We start from the raw sequence: 22,981 nt of genomic DNA, 5'->3' as shown, positions 1-22,981 counted from the left end.
TCTTCTACTTCCACCACTACATAAAATAAAGACTTCCGGTTTACGTAAGAAACAACGTGATGACGACAGAGGAGAGCCGTAGTAAAGATGGCGGCCGTGAGTGTTGTCGCAGAGTTGAGACTCAGAGACGGACAGAGAGAGAAAATCAGCGTTAAAGTGGAAAATAATCTTTGTTCTCTGATCAGCGGACTTCATGAGCTGAACGCAAACGTGTCACAGCTCCTTAGCAAGCTGGTTGAGCGGGAAAAAACCGGAGCATGCGCAGAAGGTGAGCTATGTGCTGCTAACTGCTAACAGCAGTCAGGTAAACACAGTGGTACACGTCAGAGGTAAACAAAGCGTTACACGTCAGAGGTAAACAGACGGACTGTTACTTGTCAGTTATTTGAGACCACACTAGTTTGTTCTCATTCACCTGTGTTTTACTTGCTGTAGGTGAGGAAGACGATGAGGACAGTGATGAAGGAGACAACGAGCCTCAAAGCTCTTACCTACAGCCTCCAGCTAAAAGATCCAAAACCTGAAACACCCGAGGACAAAACCTGTGAAACACATAAGGACACTTCAGCAGTCATCAGAGGACACCTGAAACACCAGAAGACACTTTGCAACACCTGAAGATGGGGTTTCATGTTTAGACACATTTGGGAGGTCAATATTTATAATAAATGTTTCATTTCGTTTAGCCTCTTCATTCATTCTGCCAAACTGTCTTAACATGTTTTTCAGTGTCCAACTTCGGTTACCTGACATTTTGATGACTAAATGACTAACTCATACTATATATAACATTATAATTAACACATATCATGACAATCATACATTAGTCATTTAGCAGACGCTTTTATCCAAAGCGACTTACGATAAGTGTATTCAACATAGTATTCAAGAGAACTACTAGTCACCAGAAGTCAAAAGTGCATCTCCTTTTTTAAACAAGCATCTAAGAGCATAAACCAGAGCAAACTACCTATCTGTCTTGATTATTGCACTGTGTCCATTGTTTGTTATGCACCATTCACCAAGTCAAATTCCTAGTATGCGTAACGCAGTGATTTTCAACCAGTGTGCCGTGGAAAAATGTCCAATTTCAATTAATCGGTCCAAAAGAATATTATTTAGTAGTTGCTGCGCATTATTTGGGGAAAAAATATGTATGGAAGTCAACGGAGACCAAAGCTTTTCTTTGAATTGTGCCATAAATTACACAAATGATGTTGGTCAATCTAGAAGATCAGTTTGTTGGAGAAACTTTTAGTTTTGTGTGAAAGCGCTCGGTGAACTTCATCTCTTAAAGTTGTGATGAAGCGTCTCTTGATAAACTGACCTGTCTTTCTCCAGCGTCCTTCTCTCCTTCTGCCTCCCTCCTTGTCCACTTGGTGCAGCAGTTGCTGGAGACAGGAAGTGATTCAGACAGCATGAAGCTGCTAACCTGCTGTTCTGTCTCTTATCACTCATTAAAAATCTTTAGAAAAACTTCACATTGTTGTTTTGTTTTCCATTTTATTGATGTTGTAATAAAGTTAACATGGTTACCAGCATGTGTCATGTGACTCATCTTATTAAATACAACAAAGTGCTGTGATTGGCCAGCAGCTGTCAGGTCTCAATGTTAAACTAACTACACGTAGACACACACACACACACACACGCACACAAAACATCCTCCAGCCAATCACAGCACAGGATTCTCTAACAGGAGAATGATTGACAGCTGCAGACTGATCTCAACAGTCGACGCTCAGGGCAGTAGTGTTGGTTCTGAAAGACAAATTCAGCTCCTGACTGACAGAGTGGAGGGTTCAAAGGCACACAGGAAGTGACATCACAAACCCCACAAACAGTTAAGTCTGTTGTCTGAGCAGCGAGCCTCTCTGATTGGCCGTCCTCTACGTGTCGATGAGAGGCGGGCCTCTCTGATTGGCCGGTTTGCGGGTGGCTTGGCGGCTGCAGAGCAGGGCGAGGCAGACAGGAAGGACGCAATAACCGACCGCTCGAGGGTCGGCTCTCGTGCAGGAGAACAGGAAGAGGAAGAGCTGCAGGTACGGCAGCAGGAAAACCGACACCCATATCCAGACAGGAAGTGGTGGCAGGTGAGCACCAACACGCTGAGACCAGCTGATGGCGAGGGGTGGAGCTGACGGGCCAGCCCCACCTCTCTGCACAAGCTCCAAACTGAAGCTGTGAACCTCAAAGACGTAGTACACCACCATGACGCTCAGCAGCAAGTACAGAGCCACGCCCACCCAACCCATCCGCTGACGGAAGTTCATCATCCTCCATTCTGTGAGAAACAATCAATATGTTCAACACGTCATCAATACTGCAAGTAATTCATTTCAATAATCAATAAGTCATCCTATCCACATACTGAAAAAAGAATCAATGTGTGAGCAATACATCATCCACACCGAAAGGAATGTCAATCAGTATTCATTATGATCAACAAGCAATAATCCACCTCAGAGTGAGGAACAGCCAATACATAATCAATATATCGTGTCAAGTAGCTACATCTGACCTGTAGGTTCACTCTGTGCCTCCATTCAGTTCATTACTGTTTCAACTGTTATGTAGTTTTATATCCGATTGAGTTAGTTTATGGTTATAGACCCTCTGTGCCACACGGCATTCGTTTAACAGTTAATGAGCGGTCTGTAAGCAGTCTGCTAGCAGCCCGTTAGCCAGTTAGCAGCCCGTTAGCCTGTTAGCAGTCTGTTAGCCTATTACGGTTATTATTTTATAGGTTATTACCTCATTACCCACTAATGCGCGTGTATTTATCAGCTCTTACCTTCCTTCGCGCTGATTCTTTCAAACTAAAATGTTGCTGTATGGTCGTCAGAGCACAGTCGATCTCTGGAGGTCCCGGATGTCTACTCTTTTCCTGTTGTGTCACCTGACATCCATGAATGACGTCATTCTCCAGCATCAGTGTTTGTCCCTTTAAAGGGCCAGTGTGTAGGTTTTAGTGGTACCCTCACAGAACTACGGTCGGGTAGAGATAGTTATCTTTAGGAGCGACTCTTATCAATACTAATAATCTAATATGTTTATAGAGCAGCAACCGTTATATTTAAACCAGCAAAGTCACTTCATAAAGTCATTATTATCTCTCTGGAAACGAATGGAAAATATGAATAAAATAAATCAATTTATAAAGAATAAAATGTCATGTCCTCTGTCCTATAGCCTCCTGTCCTTCTGTCCTCTGTCCTCCTGTCCTCTAGCCTCCTAACCTCTATCCTCCTGTACTCTAGCCTCCTGTCCTCTGTCCTCTAGCCTCCTGTCCTCTGTCCTCTAGCCTCCTATCCTCTATCCTCCTGTACTCTAGCCTCCTGTCCTCTGTCCTCTAGCCAATTGTCCTCTGTCCTCTAGCCTCCTGTCCTCTATTCTCCTGTCCTCTGTCCTCTAGCCTCCTGTCCTCTGTCCTCTAGCCTCCTGTCCTCTGTCCTCTAGCCTCCTGTCCTCTAGCAAATTTTCCCCTGTCCTCTGTCCTCTATCCTCCCCTCTAGCCTCCTGTCCTCTGGCCTCCTGTACTCTGTCTTCTTGTTATCATTATTATTATCATTTAATAATATAAAAAAGTTAATTTCTACTATGTTTTCTCTAGAGTCAGTGTATGGCTCCGCCCACTCTGTCTGTCCACCAAATCACATCAGAGAAGAAAGAAAAAAGTCTCAGTCTATAAATAGAATCAAATCTGCTGCAGAAACACAAACGAACGGCAGTCAAGTCCGGACACTTTGTTTGTTTTTGTGTTTTATTGTTTGCATTTGCTTTTGTGGTTTCTCTGGTGGTCTCTGTGGTTCTGGACCCGCTGGTCCTGGTCCTGGTGTTGCTGTGGATTGTGGTCTTGGGACTCAGTGAGGACATGGAGCGTCGTCAAAGTCTGGAGGATCAGCTCAGGTGTCCCGTCTGTCTTGACGTCTTCACCGAACCACTGATGTTACAGTGTGGACACTCCTACTGCAGGTATGTACGATATGGGACACACCTGTCCTTACCTCACCTGTTCGGTATCCTCACCTGTCCTGTCCTCACCTCACCTGTCCAGATGTTGTGTGCGCTCCATGACAATGGACCTGCTTGGTCAGCTGCAGTGTCCTGTGTGTCGCTGTGTGGTCGATGGAGACAGTCCTCCTCCCAACGTCACCTTGGCTCGAATCATAGAGGCTCTGCAGGTAAAGACACCTGTCATCAGTTTACCTGTGAAACCTGAACGTTTTGAAAAGGTTAACAAGATCTTGAACAAGTGAAACATGTGATTCAGTAATTTAATATTTTCAGCTCTATAGTGCCGCACATTTTGTTTATCCTGACAGGAAGTGAGTGTTTCAGGAGCTCAGCTGGAGTCGTGTCCTCAGCACCACAACCCGCTGAGCCTTTACTGTGAGGACGAGCAGACGGTGATCTGTGGCCTCTGTGGAAGCATCGGGGCTCACCGGGGACACAAAATCACACCTGTGAGCTCCGTCTACAGCCGCATGAAGGTACAAAGATAAGGTCAAAGTCACAGCTGTTAGCACTAGGTCACACCTGTTAGCACACAGTCACACCTGTTAGCATAAAGTCACACCTGTTAGCACTAAGTCACACCTGTTAGCACACAGTCACACCTGTTAGCATAAAGTCACACCTGTTAGCATAAAGTCACACCTGTTAGCATAAAGTCACACCTGTTAGCACACAGTCACACCTGTTAGCATAAAGTCACACCTGTTAGCACTAAGTCACACCTGTTAGCACTAAGTCACACCTGTTAGCACACAGTCACACCTGTTAGCATAAAGTCACACCTGTTAGCATAAAGTCACACCTGTTAGCATAAAGTCACACCTGTTAGCATAAAGTCACACTTGTTAGCACTAAGTCATACCTGTTAGCATAAAATCACACCTGTTAGCACTAAGTCACACCTGTTAGCATAAAGTCACACCTGTTAGCACTACGTCACACCTGTTAGCATAAAGTCACACCTGTTAGCACTACGTCACACCTGTTAGCATAAAGTCACACCCGTTAGCACTAAGTCACACCTGTTAGCATAAAGTCACACCCGTTAGCACTAAGTCACACCTGTTAGCATAAAGGTATATAAACCTGTAAAGAAACATCAAATATCTGGGTTCTATACATTTATAAAGATGATTTGTACGTAAACGTTGTTGATGTTTTTATAATGGTATTCTGTTCATTTAGATACAAACATAATAATCATTTTTCACAAATTGAATTGCGTAAATGTTTGATCTCATTGGCTGACAGATAGAAACAGTTTGGTGTTGTTGACTCAGTGCAGATAAGCAGCCATTAGTTCACATATCATCAAACAGTGAGATTAAATTAGTTTAATGTTCAACACAAACCAAATATCCCCTTTGTGTTTCCAGTTCAACAACAATAAGGTCACAATGTTCATGAACATTGTGCTGTAGCTGGTGTGACCTTCACAGCTCCTGGTACTCTGGTATCTAGTGTTTACTTGTGTTTGGCTTTGATTGGTCACCATTTTGAGGCGTACCTGTAAACTGTGAGCTGAATGACAGCTGAGAAGGCAGCTGTTTGTTCAGACATCGGTTTAGTGTGAAGCAGCCAGTTGACAGTCAGCCCCTGCCAGTCTGAGGACCCGGTTCTCTTCTGAAAAAGCTGTGGTCCTGTTCTCTGGGTAGGACTGAAAGAATGAGATGGAGGTGGTTTCTCTGCAGGGTGACTGGGCTCAATCTTAGAGACTTGGAGAGAAGCTCAGAGGAGAACCACAAGAGGTGGTTCAACATCTGATCAGGAGTATTCAGGATCCTCCTACACGGCGGGCTCATCCAGTAGGAGACCCCGGGGTTCACCAGGACTATGTTGGAGGATTTATACATCTCACCTGGCCTGGGAACACCTGCAGGATGTTACTGCAGCATCTGAACCTGTTGAAGCATAATGATCCTTCTTCAATACTAATGGAAGTATTTTACATGTCTGTCTGTCTCTCAGGAGGACATTTCCTGTCTGATAACAGAGTTCCAGCATCAGAAACGTAAAATGGAGGATCAGATCTGCAAAATGGCGTACAACAAATCCAGGATCACTGTGAGTCTACATTTATACTCATAACGTGTTTCACCTACAAACACAGTTTGATCCTCTGTCAAGCTAAGAGCCTGAAGACCCTCATTGACCTCAGTGACAGACGTTCGCCCCCCCCCCCCCCCCCCCCCCCACCACACACACCAACATTAGCACTCACAAAAACACTCACAGAGCAAGGCTTGAATTTCTGTTTTCTGATATACTCTTGATTTGACCCTTTTCTTTATAATGTCATTGTCGTGCTTTGGCATTATTGTGCTGCATTGTACGTTCACACCGATCAGGCTGAATCTAATGGGATCTTACCTGCTGCTCTCTGTCCAATCAGAACGAGTCTGACGTGCTGAAATGGGTGGTGAGGAAGGAGTTTGGTGAACTGCGGCGCTGCCTGGAGGTGGAGGAGGCTGGATTCATGCAGCAGGTGGAGACCTCAACTGCCGTCCTCATCTCGTTGCTCCAGAACCAGACGGACCAGTTAAACCTGAACCTGAACCGGCTGCAGGAGGCCCAGAACACCCTGCAGGACCTTAGCAATGAGGACCACCTGGGCTTCATCATGGTACTGACGGTCTGTTACGGTCTAGGATCCGGTCCAGTATGTAGTGAGGCTAGCACATGAGGACAAAGTGTGTCTGCTTTGAGACCGTTGGGACAGTATTGATTACAGCTCCTACCTTGTTACAACTAAACAAAAAGCAGACAGAGATGTATCTAATCTAAGGCCCACTGTGAAGTCACTCACTGAATGTTTACTCTAGTGGTAGTCTTTTCATTTCTCAGTATTTTATGCAAAAATAACAATGATACAAAAGTTTTTTTTTTTTCAAAGAAATCTGTGAACAAGTGACATTTTAAATACAAAGTGTTCAATTTTAGACTGAAGTCTTTTCAATTTGAATGAACTTTTTGGTCTGAACCCTACATTTAACATATTGACCTTCACGTGTGGGTTGGGCTCTAAAGACAACTGTATCTGTTCAGGAATCACATTATTCTCTTCACTGTTTTACTGGAAGGTACTTTGGTGTTGACACAAAAGCGTCCCAACCGACCTCGCTGTCCCCTACTGTCTAATTATTCCAGACAAAATGAATGACAAGATGTTTGAATCCTATCAATATCATTGAAGATGTTTGGCAGGAACATTGAAATGTGAGGTTTAAACTGGTTCTAAGAAATATAAACTGATCAATTATGTCTTTCTGATCAACAGTCCTGAGAGATTATTGATCAGATCTGAAATAAGATCTTTCTGTTTCTTTTTACAGAAGTACGGATCGATTGCTCCAAGGTAACGAAACAAACAAAAACACGTGTCATCAATTTAGTGGTTTAGTGATAAAACATTCAACGATTAAACTCTTCTCTTCTCCTCTTTCTCAGGTTCAGAGAGATTCAGGAGCTCCAGCAGAAGGAGAAGATCTTCAGCTCTCTGAACTTTAAAACTGGTTTCAACCACAACGACATTAAACTCACTGTGTGGAAGAGACTGCAGAGAAAGGTCCTGCCAGGTACACCTGTACCTGTATGTCTGTCTGTCTGACATTGTTCAGTGGCTCAGAAGCAAAGAAGAAGTCTGACTTTCCTATATAAAATTCAAAAGATCTTCCTCAACACTGGTCCCACAGAGCATATGAGTCAAATTAGCCTTGAAGCCCAGCGCTCTTCCAGAGGTCTTGGTCTGTCTGTCTTACTTCTTCTACCTCTTCTTCTTCCTCCAGCACCACATCTGATGAGGCTGGATCCTCAGACTGCTCACCCGATGTTGGAGCTCCATCATGGGGACACGGCGGTGAGCTGTGGGGCTCTGCTGCGGAGGCTTCCTGATAATCCAGAGAGGTTCAGTTACAGTTACTGTGTCCTGGCCAACCGAGGCTTCTCCTCTGGGAAACACTACTGGGAGGTAAACAGTGCTGCAGGGTCATATGATTCATGAATACAGCTGTTTGTAAAGTGTTCTGCTTCTTGTCACGTCCAGGTGGAGGTTGCTAACAAACCTAAATGGCGTCTCGGTTTGATCAAAGGAACGACCAATCGTAAAGCCAAGCTGGGGAAGAATCCAGAGAGTGGAGTGTGGTTGATTGGACTGAAGGACGGAGTTTATGAAGCCTTCTCTTCTCCCAGGGTGGTGCTGCCGGTTCTGTCTCCCCCCCACCGGGTGGGACTCTTCCTGGACTATGAGGGCAGAGGTCTGACCTTCTATAACAGCGACAGTCCTGACGAGCTCGGCTTCATCTATAGCTTCAGGCTGGGGGAAGTCCAGGGAAAGGTCTGCCCTCTGCTGGATGTCTGCTGGCATGACCGCGGACACAACAAGGAACACCTGGTCCTCCTCCAGCCTGACAGGGAGAACCTCCTCCTCCAGCCTCACAGGGAGAACCTCCTCCCCTAGCCTCACAAGAAGAACCTCCTCCCCTAGCCTCACAAGGAGAACCTCCTCCCCTAGCCTCACAAGAAGAACCTCATCCCCTAGCCTCACAAGAACCTCCTCCCCTAGCCTCACAAGGAGAACCTCCTCCTCCAGCCTCACAAGGAGAACCTCCTCCCCTAGCCTCACAAGGAGAACCTCCTCCCCTAGCCTCACAAGAACCTCCTCCCCTAGCCTCACAAGGAGAACCTCCTGCCCTAGCCTCACAAGAAGAACCTCCTCCTCCAGCCTCACAAGGAGAACCTCCTCCCCCAGCCTCACAAGGAGCACCTCCTCCTCCAGCCTCACAAGAAGAACCTCCTCCCCTAGCCTCACAAGAACCTCCTCCTCCAGCCTCACAAGGAGCACCTCCTCCTCCAGCCTGACAAGGAGCACCTCCTCCTCCAGCCTGACAGGGAGAACCTCCTCCTCCAGCCTCACAAGAAGAACCTCCTCCCCTAGCCTCACAAGAACCTCCTCCCCTAGCCTCACAAGGAGAACCTCCTGCCCTAGCCTCACAAGAAGAACCTCCTCCTCCAGCCTCACAAGGAGAACCTCCTCCCCCAGCCTCACAAGGAGCACCTCCTCCTCCAGCCTCACAAGAAGAACCTCCTCCCCTAGCCTCACAAGAACCTCCTCCTCCAGCCTCACAAGAAGAACCTCCTCCCCTAGCCTCACAAGGAGAACCTCCTCCCCTAGCCTCACAAGGAGAACCTCCTCCTCCAGCCTGATAGGGAGAACCTCCTCCTCCAGCCTCAGCCTCTTGAAATACACATTTACAAAAATAAAACAAATAAAACAAACTGATCCAAAGAGTTTTCAGATCAGTGGAAGCATAAAACACATTTATTAAACTGGTATTTTAATAACTGAAAATAATAAAATATATTTGCATCATACAGACTAGTTTATACTTGTGCCTCATGATATGTTTCAGTTTGAATGTGTTACATGTATGAAGTCATTATTCCCTCATTGTTAATAATAGATTAAGAACGCTGCAGCGTTGCTCTGGTCTTTCTCCGGCGTACGTGGAGTGATCTCTGCCAGTGGCTGCCGGGTATATTTTGGTCTTCTTTGGTTTCGCTGACAACACCCCACACTTCATCACACACGCATCCACGTTCACATTACTGGTGTTACAGACTGACACACTTCACCACTTCACAAAGGTAATTACTTCTTTATTTAGTTAAAATAAATACGTGCCTTTACCACCATCCCTTGTGTCTCATCCGTATTGGTCATGGCCTTGGAGCCGGGTTATGACAAATTGGGGGCTCGTCCGTCTTTTTTCCCGTTTTATGCTGAGACTTCCAGGGAAGATTTGTGAACGTGTAGTTTTGTGCTTTCTGGCAATTGGTCCTGAGTCGTGTGGTTTTGAATTTGTTTGTTCACAGCGTTTGGGTCAACTAAACGGTAAAAACGGTCTGAAGATTGGGTTTCATCGTAACCTACGTTTGTGGGGTCAGATTGAGATTTGGTGCGCGTTTAGCTCCATTCCTCTTCACCATCTACACCTCGGACTTTAAACACGACTCTGCCAACTGCAAAAGTTCTCTGACGACTCTGCAATCATCGGCCTCATTTCTGCCGGTGATGACGGGAATACAGAGAACTGAACCAGGACTTCATAGGATGGTGCCAGCAGAACCGCCTCCAGATCAACTCTGGTAAAACCAAGGAGCTGGTGGTGGACTTCACTCTCCTCCGGTACCAGTGAACATCCAGGGAAAGGACATTGAGATCTTATAAGTACCTGTGTGTTCACTTGAACAATAAACTGGACTGATCACACACACACACACACACTCACTCTATAAAGAGGATCAGAGCAGACTGCTGAGGAGACTGAGGTCTTTTGGAGTGCAGGGAGCTCTCCTGAGGACCTTCTTTCATTCTGTGGTGGCATCAGCCATCTTCTATGCAGTGGTCTGCTGGGGCGGCAGCATCTCGACAGCTGACAGGAACAGACTCAAAGTTATTAAGAAGGCAGCAGTTTGCTGGGGCGTCCACTGGATACGGTGGAGGTGGTGGGGGACAGGAGGATGATGGTTAAACTATCATCCCTGATGAACAACACATCCCATCCCATGCAGGACGCCCTGCAGCTCCTTCAGCCACCGGCTGATTCACCCCCGGTGTGTGAAGGAGAGGAACCGCAGGTCCTTCCTTCACACACTGTATATACATGTACATATAGATACATATGTATATGTATGTATATGTACATGTGGTGTGTGAAGGAGAGGAACCGCAGGTCCTTCCTGATGCTGTCAGGCTGCACAACCAGCTGTGCTCCCAGTACACACACAACACTAACACAAAACATTGGTGCAATAATTACACTGTGCAATACAAATACTCGTACTACTTGCATTTTTAGTTATAGTGGATTTTTGTACTTTTTTACTGGTTGATATTCTTTACTGTTTATTACTTATTTATATTACTTGCTGCTTTTGTTTCTTTTTTACCACATATCTTGTTGCACTTCGCTGCTGTGATCCTGTAAATTTCCCCACTGTGGGACTAATAAGATTATGATTATATTTTATCTTATTAAGATGAGAACCAAGATGCTGCAGGAACATCAGCTTCAACCAGCTCATCCAGGAGAAATCTACAAACCCTTGGAACATGTTGTTAAAGTCCTGGATTTACTCACAAAAAACAAAGCAGACTATAAATAAATACTAGCAACAGCCCCCTTTCAGTGTAAACACATCAAGTTTCCTTTCAGTCCTCCACAGGTCCTTGCTGGTGCTGCAGGAAGCGGATCAGACCACCAGGCAGCGGCAACTTCTTCAAACGCCGCCGACCAACCAGCTGCAGAACCTGAAGCCTACAAAGCTGCAGCAGTGGGCGAGGAGGAGCTGAAAAACACAATAAAAACCTGTGACATCACTGGAAAACCACAACAAAACTAACATCACTGGAAAACAAAATACAAAACTGAGAAACTGGTAACATAACTAGAAACTGTGAGACAAACTATTGGGGGACCATCTAATAGGTTTTCAGTTGTTTATCAGTTATTGACTCACCTGCTTTGTCCTTGATGGAGCTCCAGCCGGAGTAACTGTCCAGGTGTTCCATTATTCTGGAGCAGAGAGTCACATGACCAACGTAGTCCAACAGGACGTCAATGATAGGCCCCGCCCACCGACAGATACTCGGGGCCGAAATCATCTCACAGAACTGTCAATCAACCAAAGAACTGTCAATCAATCAAATAACTATCAGTCAATCAAAGAAATGTCTTTTGAAGAAGAATTGTCTTCTTTTCACATTGAAACTTTTTGAATCGCTGTAGTAAATAAAGTTGCGTTTAACTTAAACAGTTTAAACTTAGTTGACTTTACCTCCATTGTGTAGTTCTATATTTAAACGTTTTAAACAGATCCGGGTCACCTGAACGCCGCCGCTGTGCTGGGGGACTCTGTCCGTTCCGGGGAGGCCGTCTGATCGCGTGGTTTTGATCGATGGATGCGGTCGGTTACCATAGATACAGTTGAAGCAGGACAGGGCGTGGCCTCCGTGGTCCAGCAGGTACTTGAACATAGGCAGGTACTTCATGGTGAACATGTAGACGGCGGGGAAAGTGGTTTGGTGCGTGGGGATGGAAGTGTTGATGTCGGCTCCGTGCTCCACCAGCATGGCGACGGTCTGGATGCAGCCCAGTCTCGCCGCCACCAACAGCGGCCTGAACACGTCGAGGTTCGGGTCGGCGCCGGCCTCCAGCAGCATGCGCACCGCGTCGACGTTGTTGTTGATGACGCAGAAGTAGAGCGCCGTGCTGCGGCGGTCCTGGTAAAGCCTCGATCGTTCTACAGACAGCTGAGCGTTGACGTCGAAGCCCGCCTTGATCAGAACCTCCAGGACGTCGTCACGGTCACGCTCAGCGGCCAGGTGGAGTGGGCTGATCCCAGTCCGCCGGACTCTGGTCTTACTGGTGGCCGAGATCAACATGGAGACGATGCTGGAAACAGGAGACATTCCAGGAAATAGATGAGACCGACCCTGAGAATTCTCATGCTCATTATTATGGTTCTTCTCTCAACATATTATGACATCTTTGTTTGATTCTTCGTGGACGTATTCCCGCTCGGTCAGGAGGCCTTTGGGGACATTTTACGCTGTTTTATTTCCATTTTGGGAGATTTATCCTGCTGCTTCTCAGGGCAGACGCCCTTCAATTACAAATCTCCCTGTTGAGTCAAGACATCATCACACCGACCTGTTCGTAATAAACAATTCTCTGTTTTTACTTCACGTGTCTCTCCTGATTGATTGGGTTACACATCGCTGCCTGCTGGCTGAATGATGGTTTAAGGGTTCGAGTTCTATTGAAAGGTTTGACGATCCTAGTTCCATTTGAACTTCATGAACTAATATCATTTAAGCCTGAATATGATTTTGGGATGTACGGATTCATGTTGCAAATCATTTTGTTATACATTGATTAAACAAACAAAAATAGAATTTTAGAAAATAGAATTTTCCAATTTTCTGTTTTTCAACTGATATTTTAGAGAAGTTAAGTGTTACACTGATCATCATAACATGACACCCAGCTGTGTATATATATATATACATATATACATATATATGTACATACATATATATAACTAAAGGTTCAATATAGAGCTGTTGATTCAGCCTCTTCACTCTCTGGCTGTCTGGGGAACTTGATTTCCTCCAAACCTACCAACTCTCTTAATGGGTTCTGTTGTTCATAAAATATGGCAGACAACAGTCAGAGCGCCTACGTGTCACTTCCTCTCTGAGCGGCCACATGGAGCGGGAATAACCCGCTCTTTCCAGGTATGTTGGCATTCGCGTTCTGAGAGAGGAGGAGCTCCACAATTTCTTCATGTCCATTTTTAGCAGCTTCATAGAGAGCGGTTGCTCCATCAGCAGCCTGACTATTAAGGTCTGCACCTGTAGGGAGACAGGGAAGGGGTCAGGGGTCAGGGGTCAGAGGTCAGAGGTCAGAGGTCAGTATCAAAGTGGAAGTCATGTCATGGGAAGCAAATCTTCCAACATTATAATATATTATTTAATTCTGTCCTGGCAGAGAGATCTCTCCCCTGTTGTTCCCTTTCAATGAGTTTGTTTTTGAGGTTGTTCCTGTTGTTGTTGTTTGCTGAACAGATTGTAAAGTCCTCTGAGGCAAATCCATGATTTGTGATATCGGGCTATACAGATAAAATTGAATTGAATTGAATTGACTTCATGAAGGACACTAGTGTGTGTCAACGTACTGTTTCCATCACAGGAACAGGAATCTTCTGAGGAACTCAGGAACTATACCGTGTTTCAACCAGTGGACCCAGGCACTAAATGTAGTTCCTGCTTTCCAATGTTCAGGGCATCAGTGATCTCTCTGCTGCTGCAGCAGTGATGAGCACTGCTCTGCCAGGTCGAGTTGAACTAAACTGAAATTTAACTAAACTGAACTTTGCCTCAAAATACTGTAAACTTTACAAACCATGTCCACAGGATGCGTTCACTAGAGGAGGAAGTATCTCATCAGAAGGTATCAGGTTAGCATGCTGGTTAGACCTGCTCTATGATTGTTCTCTTTCTTCTACACACTACTACGGTTACAGTAGAACAATAAGATAAACGTCGTACCATGTTTGAGGAGGAGGCGCAGGGCGGCGAGCTGCCCGCTCTGAGCTGCAGTGAACAGCGGTGAGATGCCGTACATGTTGGGGAGGTTGTGTTTCGCTCCAGCCTTCAGCAGCATCTCACAGATCTCCACGTTGTTTCGACATGCGGCTTCGTGCAGAGCGGTGCAACCCCAAATACAGTGAGTGTTCACCGCTACGCCGTGGTTCAACAACGCCGCCACCATCGCAGGGATGTTCCTCTCACAGGCTGCAGAGAAAGAAAACAAGAGTTTACTGAAGGAAAACATCCTCATTACTTTCTCCAGCTTCTGTCCACACCAGCTGAGTCCAGATGACAACTTATAACACATTAAATATGTTTCTTCTTAACTCCTTCAGAGTTATTACCAAGAACGCGGAGACCAAGCTCTCTGATTAGCTCAAACACAGTGAAGCTCAACAGAGAGCCGCTGCTCACAGTTCAGTTCAGCACTATTAAATATATATGAAATAAAGAGTCCCAAATTAAAATAATGTTGTATCCTACAAATAGTAGAGAACTGATTTATTGTTTTAAAGATAACACAGCTCCTCAGTCAGTGATGACTTCACTTCCTGTAAGGTTCACCTCTGTAAAGAGGAGTCTCTTTGTCATAGTTTGGGATGTTGGCATCTACTCCATTTTCCAGCAGCACCTGAACACATCGCAGCTGGTCTTTGCTGACAGCAACCAGCAGCGCCGATTCACCGCGCTCCGTTCTCTTGTTTATCAACCCCGGCTGAGCTGGGCACAAAAACACAGAAAGTACTTCTTTGGATTTTGTTGTGATGTGTCGGTTCCTATGTGTGTGTGTGTGTGTACAGATCTACCTGACAGCAGTACTTGCAGACAGGTGTCCTGACCGAACCACGCCGCCTGGTGGATCGCCAGCCATCCCGGTTTATTCGGCAGCATCAGGTTTGTTCCCGGAAGCAACGCTTTCACTCTGCTCGCATCACCGACACGGATCGCTTTGAACAGAGGCTCCTCCTCCCTGCAGGGAAAATACCCATGAGCCACCGCTCCACCTCACCTCTCCACCTCACCTCTCCACCTCACCTGTCTCACCTCACCTCTCCACCTCACCTGTCTCACCTCACCTCTCCACCTCACCTGTCTCACCTCACCTCTCCACCTCACCTCTCCCACCTCACCTGTCTCACCTCACCTCTCCACCTCACCTGTCTCACCTCACCTCTCCATCCTCACCTCTCCACCTCACCTCTCCACCTCACCTGTCTCACCTCACCTCTCCACCTCACCTCTCCATCCTCACCTCTCCACCTCACCTCTCCACCTCACCTCTCCATCCTTACCTGTCTCACCTCACCTCTCCACCTCACCTCTCCACCTCACCTCTCCACCTCACCTGTCTCACCTCACCTCTCCACCTCACCTCTCCCACCTCACCTGTCTCACCTCACCTCTCCACCTCACCTGTCTCACCTCACCTCTCCATCCTCACCTCTCCACCTCACCTCTCCACCTCACCTGTCTCACCTCACCTCTCCACCTCACCTCTCCATCCTCACCTCTCCACCTCACCTCTCCACCTCACCTCTCCATCCTTACCTGTCTCACCTCACCTCTCCACCTCACCTGTCTCACCTCACCTCTCCACCTCACCTGTCTCACCTCACCTCTCCACCTCACCTGTCTCACCTCACCTCTCCACCTCACCTCTCCATCCTCACCTCTCCACCTCACCTCTCCATCCTTACCTGTCTCACCTCACCTCTCCACCTCACCTGTCTCACCTCACCTCTCCACCTCACCTGTCTCACCTCACCTCTCCACCTCACCTCTCCATCCTCACCTCTCCACCTCACCTCTCCACCTCACCTCTCCCACCTCACCTGTCTCACCTCACCTCTCCACCTCACCTGTCTCACCTCACCTCTCCATCCTCACCTCTCCACCTCAGCTCTCCACCTCACCTCTCCACCTCACCTCTCCACCTCACCTGTCTCACCTCACCTCTCCACCTCACCTCTCCACCTCACCTCTCCACCTCACCTCTCCATCCTCACCTCTCCACCTCACCTCTCCACCTCACCTCTCCATCCTTACCTGTCTCACCTCACCTCTCCACCTCACCTGTCTCACCTCACCTCTCCACCTCACCTGTCTCACCTCACCTCTCCACCTCACCTCTCCATCCTCACCTCTCCACCTCACCTCTCCATCCTTACCTGTCTCACCTCACCTCTCCACCTCATCTGTCTCACCTCACCTCTCCACCTCACCTGTCTCACCTCACCTCTCCACCTCACCTCTCCACCTCATCTGTCTCACCTCACCTCTCCACCTCACCTCTCCATCCTCACCTCTCCACCTCACCTCTCCACCTCACCTCTCCACCTCACCTGTCTCACCTCACCTGTCTCACCTCACCTCTCCACCTCACCTCTCCCACCTCACCTGTCTCACCTCACCTCTCCACCTCACCTCTCCCACCTCACCTGTCTCACCTCACCTCTCCACCTCACCTGTCTCACCTCACCTCTCCATCCTTACCTGTCTCATCTCACCTCTCCACCTCACCTCTCCACCTCACCTGTCTCACCTCACCTGTCTCACCTCACCTCTCCACCTCACCTCTCCACCTCACCTCTCCACCTCACCTCTCCATCCTCACCTCTCCACCTCACCTCTCCACCTCACCTCTCCATCCTTACCTGTCTCACCTCACCTCTCCACCTCACCTGTCTCACCTCACCTCTCCACCTCACCTGTCTCACCTCACCTCTCCACCTCACCTGTCTCACCTCACCTCTCCACCTCACCTGTCTCACCTCACCTGTCTCATCTCACCTCTCCACCTCACCTCTCCACCTCACCTCTCCACCTCACCTCTCCACCTCACCTGTCTCACCTCACCTGTCTCACCTCACCTCTCCACCTCACCTCTCCACCTCACCTCTCCACCTCACCTCTCCATCCTTACCTGTCTCACCTCACCTCTCCACCTCACCTGTCTCACCTCACCTCTCCACCTCACCTGTCTCACCTCACCTCTCCACCTCACCTCTCCATCCTCACCTCTCCACCTCACCTCTCCATCCTTACCTGTCTCACCTCACCTCTCCACCTCACCTCTCCATCCTCACCTCTCCACCTCACCTCTCCATCCTTACCTGTCTCACCTCACCTCTCCATCCTCACGTCTCCACCTCACCTCTCCACCTCACCTCTCCACCTCACCTCTCCACCTCACCTGTCTCACCTCACCTGTTTCACCTCACCTCTCCACCTCACCTGTCTCACCTCACCTCTCCATCCTCACCTCTCCACCTCACCTCTCCATCCTTACCTGTCTCACCTCACCTCTCCACCTCACCTGTCTCACCTCACCTGTCTCACCTCACCTCTCCACCTCACCTGTCTCACCTCACCTCTCCATCCTCACCTCTCCACCTCACCTCTCCACCTTACCTGTCTCACCTCACCTGTCTCACCTCACCTGTCTCACCTCACCTCTCCATCCTTACCTGTCTCACCTCACCTCTCCACCTTACCTGTCTCACCTCACCTCTCCACCTTACCTGTCTCACCTCACCTGTCTCACCTCACCTGTCTCACCTCACCTCTCCTGATTCTCAAACACCCAAAATATGAACCAACAACTCTTCACATCACAACTTCATCCATTTGTTAATATTTGTTGTTATCTGCTCCGTTCACTGATATGTTCTAACCCTTCTACCCTCCCTCCACCTTTTACTCACCTCCTTCAGCTCTCTTTCAGGGTGAAATACCTACGTTTACCTAACGGATGTTAACAACGTAAACCTAACCATGTAGTTTAGTTAAACCTAAGTGACGCTAACTTGGCCTGACTGAGCGTCCGTATGAGACGAGTTGAGAAATGAAACGGGGTGATTTAGCGTCTACATTCAGCTCCTGCCTTTCTAGATCGCATTTGCCAACTTTTCCAGTCTGTGTTCTTGCCTGACCCTCATCTGGATGAGCTTGACTGTCTTTGTGGTTTGGAGCCTCACCTGATTCGGACCTCAGTATACATGGACTTGCTCTTACTTTGTCTTTGTCTCTTTTGGATTTGAGGTGTTACACTAGTTCTGAGGTAAGAAGAATAACCTGACCATGAAAATAAAACACTGCCTATTATTTCTATAACTGCACAAATCCTCATGGATTAATAACACAAATAAATGATGATGGTTTCACAGCAGAGATGCAACAGGTGATACAGTTCCTCATCCAGAGATGTTCATGAACAGAACTTGACTCACTCTTCAGGTTCTTGAGCGATGAGAACCAGAGTGTCGTCAGCTCTGCGATACTCCACCATGCGCTTCCCAGAACCCGTCATGAAGTGACTGACCGTCCCATCAAACGTCTTCCTGTCAGGATCACAAAGACAACAGCCAATCAGATAGGGCTGCACAATTAATCCAATTTTAATTTAAAATGTTACAGCTGCTAGCTAGTACCATAACAGTCTGTTAACAGCAGGGAGAGGCTCCGTCACTGCTGCACATTCAAGAACAGAAAAGGGAGATGGAGGATGAAGAAAGAGAGGAGCTGAGTCTGCTGATTGGAAGTTTTTTGGTTTTTAAATATCCAACTTAGCCATTGTTTTTGCCAGTGGTTCTAAAACTAGCAACATCAGTCACCTCAGCACAAAACATGTGAAGATGGAGAGAGCGATTTCAGTCGTTAGATTGAAGGGCATCAGTAGTGCCAGTGAAACATCCATCCACTGTCTTCCACTTTGGTTCGGACGTATTCCAAATGTCTCTCTCGCCAACAACGCTTTCGAGCTCTTCCTGGGGAAACCCAAGGCGTTGCATTTCATGACCATTTCATGATACTGGGCTAGAATAGAACCACTGGGACGTCTGGGTTTGCAAAACTGGATCCATGCAGAACTCTTATCAACCAGACAGAAGGATAAAAAGATACATCTGATGTGAAAAAGAATCGAATAAATCACCAGCAATTGCTAAAAGAAACTAAACCTCTTCAATCTAACCACTGAGTAGAATCAGAATCACAACCATTCATTGCCAAGGTATGTTGCACATACAAGGAATTTGACATGACGGGTGGTGCATAACATTAAACAATCAACAACAATCAACACAGTGGTTGGTGGAGCCATTGGGGGAGGGGTCAGGACCGTCCCATTGTCTTTCAAAATGACAGTAGAACTCGTTCAGCTCAGGTATATGTGGTTCATGGAGTGGGGGGGTTTAGGCTTGTAGTTGGTGTCTGAGGCCTCTCCAGACAGAAGCAGAGTCACTGCTGAGAGCTGGTGTTTCTCAGAGGATGGTCGTTTAGCGTCTCTCACCGCCTCACTGAACCTGTACTTGACTCTTTGTAGAAGTCCTTGTCCCCACTCCTAAAGGCCTGATCCTCGTGCAGCCTTATCTGTCTGAGTTCTGCTGTGAACCAGGGTTTGTTGTTGTTGTAACTCACCCTGGTGCATGATGGGACACAGCTGTCCTCACAGAAGCTGACGTATGAAGTTACAGCCTCTGTGTGCTCATCCAGACTGTTGGTAAACAACCTGCAAACATCCCAGTCTGTACAGTCCAAGCACGCCCCAAGATCCTCCAGAGCCTCACTGGTCCACTGCTTGAATTTTGTAACGGTAATTTTTTACGTAGCATATATTTCTACTCAGTATATTGTATTCATGCATAAGTAATTTTGCCCTGAACTTTTTTGAACTTCACCGTGTCTCTGTTGTGCAGAAGAAGAATTCTCCCTCTCTGTTCACAAAGATAACTAACTATGTTGTATGAGAATGTTCCACCGCCGAGGCCTTTGGGCCGCTAGTTTTTGTTGCTGGTCGTTTGTTTTTTATTGTTGTTCCGATCAGTCGGAGACCAAAATGTCTAACATCGGCCATCGGCCCCCATCTTTGGTCATTCTGTATAAAGAAAGCTTGTTCACTTTTTTCTTGGTTCTTCCTCACTGAGACTGAACGCATTCTGTTGTGATGATTGAACCTTCTCTGTGCAGAGAATAAATACTTACCCTCGGCCTATTTTTAGCCCTGTGCTCGATAATGTCCTACCTTTACTCAAAAGGGCTTATCTCGCTAACTACAAGGTCTATTTGAATCATTTAAATGGCAAAATAACACAAATAAATGTGAGCTTTGTTAATATGTGTACATATCATTGTAGATGTTACTGGTAAATGCTGGATGAATGTTAAACAGCTCAAATTGAACATTTTCAGGTTCGTTTTTTTTTTGTGCCTAAAAAGCACTTTTATTGATTTTAAATGATGCACAGGCCTAAACTCTCCCAAATCATATCTCAACATGTCAGCAGTCCTTTTAAAAAAAAAATTGTCTTTGATAAAGTGAAGTATGCCTGAGAAATCAAGGTCAGCTGAGGTCAGCCAACGTCAATTCTGATTTTGGAAGCAGCCGATATAGCTGTTTTATTGTACTTTTAAATACTATAACTTTATATTTCACTTCTTTTATCACTAATAGTGTTCAATCTATCTAATACAGAAGTTTGGCATCATTTTGAGAGCCTGGGCTATATGAAAACTTGTAAAATATGGCTCATTTTCATCAGAATTTCAGTTTTACGTGATGTATTTGAACCTAACACAGCCTGTGATTGGCCGATTTGCGCAATTCCCACAGATTTGAACCCGGAAGAGTGTGGGCGGTGCAGTCATTCGTTCTTTGAGGTGTTTACAGAATTTTAAGCCAATAAAATAATCGAAAACTGTGAGGAGAGTGTCTGCTGTGCCTCCTGTACGTTGCCCTGCGGCGGCATGTGAACACCGACCAGAATGAATGAAGCGAACTCACGGGGGAGTAGAAGGGTTCACAGTTTATAATGAAAGATTCCAGATCAGGAGAACAGTGCTGTAGAACCACTGTCACATTGCACCAGCCACTGTTGGAGTAGAAACTGATTCCTCCACCCTTCGATTTGTCCGGTATCGATCCACAGAGCCGGGTCTCAGTAAAACACAGAACGGAGGATGAAGAAAGGTCTCTGTCTCTCCCCACCAGTAGCTGAAGTTCATCCAGTGTGTTGCACAGTGAGCGGACGTTGGAGAGAAAGATGCCCGGCAGCGCCGTACGAGAACCACGTTTGCGAAGACGCACGAGCGCGCCGGCCCGTTTCCCTCTCCTACGGCGCTTCACTGCATGAGCTAAGGTGAGCCACCTTTGACGGGAATGTCCAGTAATGAAAAGAAAAGTTGGAAGTAAGTCCGCTGGAGTTGTTCCCCTGATGTTTATGAGCTGCTCTCTGGTGAAAGAGCTCCGAGTATCACAGCACAAAACAGTATTTACAACAAAAACAACACAATGCGCACCAACACACCGAGGCAGCCGTCCGTGGCGCCATCTTGGTGCCCAAATGCAGGAGGCCTCAAGAAAAAGGGCCGAACGCAATATTTCCAACAGTATTCTCCCTGCCATGTAACAATGAGGGGACATCTACGAAACAGAATAATTTCATTCTTATGGTAAAAAAGATTTCAACTGTAATTAAGCATTTGGTTTCTGAATTAAAATGGTAAATGGTTATTATTGAAGGAAAGAAGAAAAAGAACATCATTATGACGGGTAAATATAACATTTTACAGTAGTGTACATGTCTTCTGTGTTTGAACCTTTTCAAACACACACTTAATCTGCCTTAATGATAGTGCTGTGCAATGAGGACCAACATGAAGCCCTTCTCCACTCTTATCGTTCTCACAATATGGAGAATAATAAAAACTGTGTGAGATTACATACGGATCAGGAAGCTGTTCCCTCGGAGGATTTGGAGAACTGTAGTGTGCAGAGCTCTGGGCTGGAGTCAGATGCTTTGATTGATTAGTGGCTCTGGCTGCAGTGTTCAGGCTGCTGCTGTCAGGTGGTGGAGGAGGTGTGCTGGCAGTAGCAGAGGTGATGGCATTGGCGGCGTCGCAGGGTGCGTCAGTCAAACTGCGCTCGATGGCGAGCTGCAGCAACTCGTCATCATTCAGGTTACTGTAGAGAGAATAATCCTCGAATGCTTCAGAGCGAGAGATGCTGGCTGCTGCCATGATGGTGCTGTAGGGTCAGAGATAAACATCAGACAACAGACAGCAGCACTGACTTCAAGTCTGTTCAGATAAACATCAGACAACAGACAGCAGCACTGACTTCATACAAGTCTGTTCAGACAAACAGACAACAGACAGCAGCACTGACAGTAAAACTTCATACAATCAGCACTTAAAAGCAGTAAATCACGAATGTTACTGACAAAGAAAAGTACTCACATATTTGTAAACGTGCTTTTTTACATTGATCCAGTTATTCCTCTGATTTAAGACGCGTCCATGTGTTCTTTGAGTTCGTCCTGCTTCTGTAATGGAGACGGCACATTTCACTGTGGGGGGTTCTTCATGTTTATTTTGAGGACCTGAAGTCTGAGCTTGTTGATCAGCTGACCTCTTATGTTACACTCTGAACCTGCAACAGCATCAACTCAACAGAATAAACCTGTTTAATGTGAAATATTGACCGTTTAATAAACTGGATCAATACCAGATGTGTCCAGGATTAATCATAGATCAGAATCAAATGAATCCATTTATTAATTATCTTTCCCGGGATGATCTCTACTCTGTCCAGAGATCATCTGAGATCTTTCAAAAATGAATCTGCAATCTGACGATCCCTGATCTTTACAGTATTAGTCTCATATCTATCCTGGTGGAGGTTTGTTCCAGGTTAATCCCCGATCTTTACTGTATTTCATCTGTCTATGTATCTGTGGATATATTTTCTCTCTTTTCTTCTATATCTTTTTTTTAAAAGCCTCCTGTAGACAGGTGTTGTACATTAGCGTTTCG

At 46.5% G+C, this 22,981-nt stretch overlaps 3 protein-coding genes and 1 long non-coding RNA gene across 4 annotated transcripts; 2 read left to right on the top strand and 2 right to left on the bottom strand.

The window, feature by feature from the left end:
- The first annotated feature begins 69 nt into the window (after positions 1-69).
- On the top strand, positions 70-685 carry LOC306711859. The gene is made up of 2 exons (XR_013767532.1): positions 70-268; positions 436-685. It is a non-coding gene; the product is annotated as an uncharacterized lncRNA (long non-coding RNA).
- Positions 686-835: 150 nt separating this feature from the next.
- tmem251 (transmembrane protein 251) lies at positions 836-2,905 on the bottom strand. The gene is made up of 2 exons (XM_079180921.1): positions 2,795-2,905; positions 836-2,284 (listed from the first exon to the last, which is right to left on the bottom strand). Exon 2 carries the CDS (start codon positions 2,274-2,276, stop codon positions 1,890-1,892), a length of 387 nt encoding a protein of 128 aa, XP_079037047.1. The 5' UTR covers positions 2,277-2,284; positions 2,795-2,905; the 3' UTR covers positions 836-1,889.
- A 959-nt stretch (positions 2,906-3,864) lies between these two features.
- On the top strand, positions 3,865-8,733 carry LOC306711870 (E3 ubiquitin-protein ligase TRIM50-like). The gene is made up of 9 exons (XM_079180934.1): positions 3,865-3,975; positions 4,058-4,184; positions 4,326-4,493; positions 5,986-6,081; positions 6,410-6,640; positions 7,350-7,372; positions 7,465-7,592; positions 7,803-7,984; positions 8,060-8,733. The coding sequence occupies exons 1-9, from the start codon at positions 3,875-3,877 to the stop codon at positions 8,471-8,473; spliced, it is 1,470 nt and encodes a 489-aa protein (XP_079037060.1). The 5' UTR covers positions 3,865-3,874; the 3' UTR covers positions 8,474-8,733.
- A 2,134-nt stretch (positions 8,734-10,867) lies between these two features.
- On the bottom strand, positions 10,868-22,516 carry LOC306711760 (ankyrin repeat and SOCS box protein 2-like). The gene is made up of 10 exons (XM_079180790.1): positions 22,406-22,516; positions 21,894-22,193; positions 18,400-18,510; positions 14,977-15,140; positions 14,735-14,890; positions 14,129-14,374; positions 13,261-13,432; positions 11,903-12,470; positions 11,536-11,689; positions 10,868-11,364 (listed from the first exon to the last, which is right to left on the bottom strand). Exons 2-10 carry the CDS (start codon positions 22,184-22,186, stop codon positions 11,228-11,230), a joined length of 2,001 nt encoding a protein of 666 aa, XP_079036916.1. The 5' UTR covers positions 22,187-22,193; positions 22,406-22,516; the 3' UTR covers positions 10,868-11,227.
- Between the last annotated feature and the right edge of the window lie 465 nt (positions 22,517-22,981).

Source organism: Pholis gunnellus, assembly GCF_910591455.1.
Source record: "Pholis gunnellus genome assembly, chromosome: 19".
NCBI lineage: Eukaryota > Metazoa > Chordata > Actinopteri > Perciformes > Pholidae > Pholis > Pholis gunnellus.
This window is presented reverse-complemented; position numbering and strand designations above follow the sequence as displayed.

What these genes read in the sequence shown, in the direction of transcription:
- LOC306711870 (XM_079180934.1), top strand. Translation starts at nt 3,875, where the DNA reads ATGGAGCGTCGTCAAAGTCTGGAGGATCAGCTCAGGTGTCCCGTCTGT. An exon ending in ACCACCTGGGCTTCATCATG is followed by an intron (nt 6,641 to 7,349) that starts GTACTGACGGTC and finishes TTCTTTTTACAG; the next exon opens with AAGTACGGATCGATTGCTCC. An exon ending in TACGGATCGATTGCTCCAAG is followed by an intron (nt 7,373 to 7,464) that starts GTAACGAAACAA and finishes CCTCTTTCTCAG; the next exon opens with GTTCAGAGAGATTCAGGAGC.
- LOC306711760 (XM_079180790.1), bottom strand. Translation starts at nt 22,186, where the DNA reads ATGGCAGCAGCCAGCATCTCTCGCTCTGAAGCATTCGAGGATTATTCT. An exon ending in GCGCCTCCTCCTCAAACATG is followed by an intron (nt 13,433 to 14,128) that starts GTACGACGTTTA and finishes GTCTCCCTACAG; the next exon opens with GTGCAGACCTTAATAGTCAG. An exon ending in AGCACAGCGGCGGCGTTCAG is followed by an intron (nt 11,690 to 11,902) that starts GTGACCCGGATC and finishes GTTGATTGACAG; the next exon opens with TTCTGTGAGATGATTTCGGC.
- tmem251 (XM_079180921.1), bottom strand. Translation starts at nt 2,276, where the DNA reads ATGATGAACTTCCGTCAGCGGATGGGTTGGGTGGGCGTGGCTCTGTAC.